Genomic DNA, 6,000 nt, shown 5'->3' on the forward strand with positions numbered 1-6,000 from the left:
CGTATGCACTTCTGTGGCCATTTGAGGAGATCACCAAACTGGTCAGTCGCAGCCATGGCGCCATCAGTGACATGGTACCTTATGCCTTCTTTATGGAGCGTGCATTGCGTCATGTCATTGATCAAGCTGTGGAGGAGCAGGAGCGGGAAGATGAGGAAGTCGCAATGCTGGATGAATTCCCAGGGGGGGCTACTCTATCTGAGACAAGTCAACATCAGGAGTCTGAAGAGGAGTCAGAGGAGGATGGTGCCGGGGCGGATGAGGAGGAGCAAGAAGAGCATGCTTTAAACCTTTCTGGGATCCCTGTTGTGCATGGATGGGGAGAGGAGAATGAAGAGGACGACATTATCCTGGATGATGAGCAGGAGCCAGGCCACCACACCGCTTCCACTTTAGTGCAAATGGGGGCCTTCATGCTCCAGTGTTTTAATAGGGACCCCGTATAAAAAGCATAAGGGTCAAGGACCAGTACTGGGTGGCAACGTACTTAGACCCCCGGTACAAACACAAAATGGCGGAAATGTTACCGTCGTCGCAGAGGGCTGTCAGAATGCAGCACTTCCAGGCCTTGCTTTGAGAAATGCTGCATTCTGCTTTTGCGTGCGCTGGCAGAGGAGCAATTCCCACTCCCAGAGAAGGAGTTGCGGGTACAAATCCAACAGCGCCTGCAAGAAGAGGCCGGTTTGAAGATGTGTTGATGACTTCGGAGATTAGGTCATTCTTTCAGCCGACCCATCGACAGGTGTCATCCGGATCCAGCATCAGGGAACGCCTAGACCAGTGATGGCGAACCTTGGCACCCCAGATGTTTGGGAACTACATTTCCCATGATTCTCAACTACACTGCAGAGTGCATAAGCATCATGGGAAATGTAGTTCCAAAACATCTGGGGTGCCAAGGTTTGCCATCACTGGCCTAGACCATCAGGTGTCCGACTACATTGGGTTAACGGCCGATGTGGACGCTCTGAGGAGTGATGAACCCCTGGACTACTGGGTGGGCAGGCTTGACCTCTGGCCAGAGCTTGCCCAATTTGCAATCGAACTGTTGGCTTGCCCCTCATCCAGTGTCCTGTCCGAAAGGACGTTCAGCGCAGCAGGGGGGATCGTGACCGATAAGCGTACTCGCCTAGCTCACGACAGTGTTAACTACCTCACATTTCGAAAAATGAATGAGGCATGGATCTCGGAGGAATTCAACACATGTGACCAGTAGACCATGTATATGTCTATAAACAATTTTTTTAATCAAGCACACAGACCTTCTTTCTTCATTTGGCTCACTTCCTTGTCCTAAAAAAGCACACCGTACTATATGCCCCTACCCTCCTCTTTGAAGAGGTTGAGCGGTGTCATATTTCTACTGGGGCTGCTTATGAGGGGATCACACCATCCCTGTGCTGTGCTGACTTCCTCCTGGGGGTTCTTATTATGAGGGGATCACACCATCCCTGTGCTGTGCTGACTTCCTCCTGGGGGTTCTTATTATGAGGGGATCACACCATCCCTGTGCTGTGCTGATTTTCTCCTGGGCCTGCTTATTATGAGGGGATCACACCATCCCTGTGCTGTGCTGATTTTCTCCTGGGCCTGCTTATTATGAGGGGATCACACCATCCCTGTGCTGTGCTGACTTCCTCCTGGGGGTTCTTATTATGAGGGATCACACCATCCCTGTACTGTGCTGACTTCCTCCTGGGGGCTCTTATTATGAGGGGATCACACCATCCCTGTGCTGTGCTGATTTTCTCCTGGGCCTGCTTATTATGAGGGGATCACACCATCCCTGGCTTTGCTGATTTTCTCCTGGGCCTGCTTATTATGAGGGGATCACACCATCCCTGTACTGTGCTGATTTTCTCCTGGGCCTGCTTATTATGAGGGGATCACACCATCCCTGTGCTGTGCTGACTTCCTCCTGGGGGTTCTTATTATGAGGGGATCACACCATCCCTGTGCTGTGCTGATTTTCTCCTGGGCCTGCTTATTATGAGGGGATCACACCATCCCTGTGCTGTGCTGACTTCCTCCTGGGGCTGCTTACGGTGCTGCTGTCAGTGCTGTATATCACGGTGCTGGTGTGAGTGCTTAATGTCACGCTGCTGATGTCAGTGCTCTCTATCACAGTGCTGCTGTCAGTGCTGTATATCACGGTGCGGGTGTGAGTGCTTAATGTCACGCTGCTGATGTCAGTGCTCTCTATCACGGTGCTGCTGTCGGTGCTGTATATCATGGTGCTGGTGTGAGTGCTTAATGTCACGCTGCTGATGTCAGTGCTCTCTATCACGGTGCTGCTGTCAGTGCTGTATATCACGGTGCTGGTGTGAGTGCTTAATGTCACGCTGCTGATGTCAGTGCTCTCTATCACGGTGCTGCTGTCAGTGCTGTATATCACGGTGCTGATGTCAGTGCTGTATGTCACGCTTCTGATGTCAGTGCTCTCTATCACGGTGCTGCTGTCAGTGCTGTATATCACGGTGCTGATGTCAGTGCTGTATGTCACGCTTCTGATGTCAGTGCTGTATATCACCGTGCTGGTGTGAGTGTTTTATGTCACGCTGCTGATGTCAGTGCTCTCTATCACGGTGCTGCTGTCAGTGCTGTATATCACGGTGCTGGTGTGAGTGATTTATGTCACGCTGCTGATGTCAGTGCTCTCTATCACGGTGCTGTTGTCAGATGACTCTATCACGGTGCAGGTGTCATTGCTGTATGTCACGCTGCTGGTGATCATCTCCTGCACCCTCTTCTTTGCCTACCCTGGTCCCTGACCTTCCGTCTCCTCCATTGCCTTCATGCGCTCCACAGTCCTGAATTGTCACAACAATTTCCCATATAAAAAAAGAATGCTTGTAGTTGTCGATCCCAAATTCACCTCATACATGTGTTATGTCATTGGCCATGTGGTGGGACTATGTTTGCCCAGCTAATAATTATTTTGTGGCTGCAAATTTGACCTATAGGTTTGCGAAGTTCGCCTCCCATTGAAGTCAATGGGGCCCGCCGTGAACTTTCCGGTTCGCGAACTATCGGCCACGTTTGCGAAACGTCCCGTCGGAAGCTCGTCCATCACTAATTGTCTACATACATTGCTAGGTTTCTGAAATAATGTTTAGCAGGAGCCTTGCAATGTATGTAGACAACCTGTATCCATATACTTCTAAAGATATCAGAAACATAGAGGTTGATATAAACTCATGTTAAAGTTTGTAATGGTTTGGGGTCACTTTGAAGCGGCGTTCCATCCTAGGTGAAAAAAAAATTAAAAGTCAGCAGCTAGAACTACCGTAGCTGCTGACTTTTAATATAAGAACTTTGGGTGCTGACATTGTGGGCTCCCTGGACAGGTAAGTGTTCTTATATTAAAAGTCAGCAGCTACGGTAGTTCTAGCTGCTGACTTTTAATTTTTTACTAAGGGGAACAAAAAGTGACAGCCTTACGGCTTCACAGACTGTTTCCTATTGCGCAGGCGCGAGTCGCACTGCTCTTGCTGAATGGTCCCGATGTCTTCTGGAACCTCTTTGTGTCCCAGTAGGCAGTGGGGGGGGCACAGAGGAGGGACTAGATTTTTCGTAGATCACCACACAACGATGCATCAATCTGACATGGACGTGGGAGCGGATACCTGGTTTTGACAAGCCAAGCTTCCACTTTTGATTGGAACTCGGCTTTAAGTAATTTTGCAAACGCCTTTTTAATGGCATCAATAAAACCATTATTTTACAACAGGGTGCTTCCCCCACACAGGATCTGCAGAGCATTGTGGGCCCTCCAACAAGACAAGCAGTTTCTTTTGGACTGGCTCGCTCCAACTAAGCACCCCGAGCCAACCCTTTTTTGAAGCCTATTAGAACCTCTGGCTCTAGTCACATGCTTCAAAGGATCAGCAGAGCTTGGGAACCGGAGCAGGAGAAACTAGCACGTGTTGCACATGATGCACAGTGTGGGAGCAATATAGCAGGAGATGAGCGGGGACTAGAGAGAGTGGACTGAGCAGCGGAGGACCAGAGAAGGATAAACTTGCAAATGTCACACATGGTGAGCAGCTTGGGAGCAATATAGCGGGAGTAACCGGGGACCAGAGAGAAGAGGGTCAGCAAACCAGACGATCAACAAAGCTGCAAGTTGCTACGGGGGGGGGGTGAAATCAGAAGTTCTGGGGGTTAAAACTAAGTGGAGGATTAACAGTGCTGGGGGGTACTACTGAGTGGGGCATCAGCAGAGCTGGGGGTACTACTGAGCAGGGGATCTGCTGAATGAGGTTATTATTAAGCTAGAAATCTGAGTACGGGTCAGCTAAGTTGGGGTACTACTAAGCAGGGGATCAGCAGAGCTGGGGGTTACTGCTACTACTAAGCGGGGGATCAGCAAAGCTGGGGGTACTAATGAGCAAGGGATCTGCTGAACAACATTATTACTAAGCTGCAAATCTGCTGAACAAGGGTACCAATAAGCTGGAGATCTGCTGAACAGGGGTACTAATGAGCTGGGGGATCTGCTGAGTGGGGATACTATTAACTTGGGAGCTGCTGAGTGGGGGGTACTAATGAGCTGGGGGTCTGATGAATGGCAGTACTAATGAGCTGGGGGATACACTGAACAAGGGCATGAATGAGCTGGAGGATCTGCTGAACAAGGGTACAAATGAGCTGGGGGATCTGCTGAACAAAGGTACTAATGAGCTTAAGAGATCAGCTGAGTGGGGGTACTAATGAGCTGGGGGATCTGCTAAGTGGGGGTACTAATGAGTTGTGGATCTGCTGAGTGGTGAGTACTAATGAGCTGGGGATCTGCTGAGTGGGGATTACTACTAAGCCGAGGTTTGACTTAGCCCCTTTATAACAATTAGAAAATCACATATACACACACACACACACGGCATTTGCCAAGCTTTTAAATAAAGCTTTAAAAAGCATCACAGACGCATCAAAAAAATATGTTGAAGCGGTACGCACTTTCATGTGTGTTAAAGTTGATGCAAGTGCAAATGAGTGATACTTGATGACTGTATTTCATATAACATAATGGAGTACGTGCAGCCTACAGAACATACTGGCCTCCATGGGATCGTACCTCAGGTCTCTGTACATGCTGGTGTGGATGTGTGCCCCGCTCTCCATGTCTCCCGTGTACACCCAGGTCCCCCCCACTTGTCCCGTCCTCTCAAACACCACCGGAGGTTCGAAAGTCAAAGGTCGGGAGAGGATGTGACGGGCGCTACAGAGTCCCGCCCCTCCAGCGCCGATCACCGCCACCCGTAACCTGCCAGACGCCATTATGGACGCTGTTGGGAAAATAAGAAAATAAAATGAATATGCAAATAAGAAGCTGTAAAGGTTTCAAAGATGAGCTCTGAGCAGAAGTATTTTTCTTTGTAGCCTCAAAGGTTATAGAACCACATTGGTGCAGCAAATACCTTTGCAAACCCAGATATTACCATATAAAAATAGCAGCGATTTCTACCCTGTGCTGTACATAATCTGTGCAGAGAGCAGAGCTGTGGGAGGGGCTCAGCAGCTCCACCCACTATGGGCTGCCTGCAGAAAACTATAGGAGGGGGCGGAGACAAGACCAGTCACCCTGCCCAAGGAGAGAGAGCAGCAGTGACTGGTCTTTAATCACAGGAAATCTCACACTGGAGATTACTGCACAGATCTGGAATAAATACACAACTCACACCAAGATTCAAGCAATACATGACTCTTATATTTAGATAATATTAGCTTATCCCAGAGTTCAGCTTTGAAGGATAAAATGTAACTATGTAAAATCTTTAATTATACATAAAAAAAAAAAAAATAATAATTGAACTTTCTTTTACATTTTGGATAATGTAATAATAGAATATAACCCTCTCAGATTTGTGTTTGTCCACTGTGTCTCATTAGGGAGATTTCCCTTTACTTCCTGTCTCATAGCCAAAACAGGAAGTGTTGTTGTTGTTGTTACCAGAGCTAGTGCCCACATTGGAAGATTTCCCCTCTATTACTATACCGAGG

At 48.5% G+C, this 6,000-nt stretch overlaps 1 protein-coding gene across 1 annotated transcript in view; it reads right to left on the minus strand.

Annotated features, from left to right (window-relative positions):
• LOC143963803 (uncharacterized) overlaps positions 1-5,277 on the minus strand; it is a 37,713-nt gene extending 32,436 nt beyond the window's left edge. The window contains exon 1 of the mRNA XM_077473536.1: positions 5,075-5,277. Coding sequence (XP_077329662.1) covers positions 5,075-5,277 — 203 coding nt within the window. The remainder of the gene's footprint in view (positions 1-5,074) is intronic.
• Positions 5,278-6,000: the final 723 nt, after the last annotated feature.

This window comes from Lithobates pipiens, unplaced genomic scaffold, assembly GCF_037356315.1.
Source record: "Lithobates pipiens isolate NorthernLeopardFrog02 unplaced genomic scaffold, aLitPip1_a1.2 Scaffold_8, whole genome shotgun sequence".
NCBI classification, from domain to species: Eukaryota; Metazoa; Chordata; class Amphibia; order Anura; family Ranidae; genus Lithobates; species Lithobates pipiens.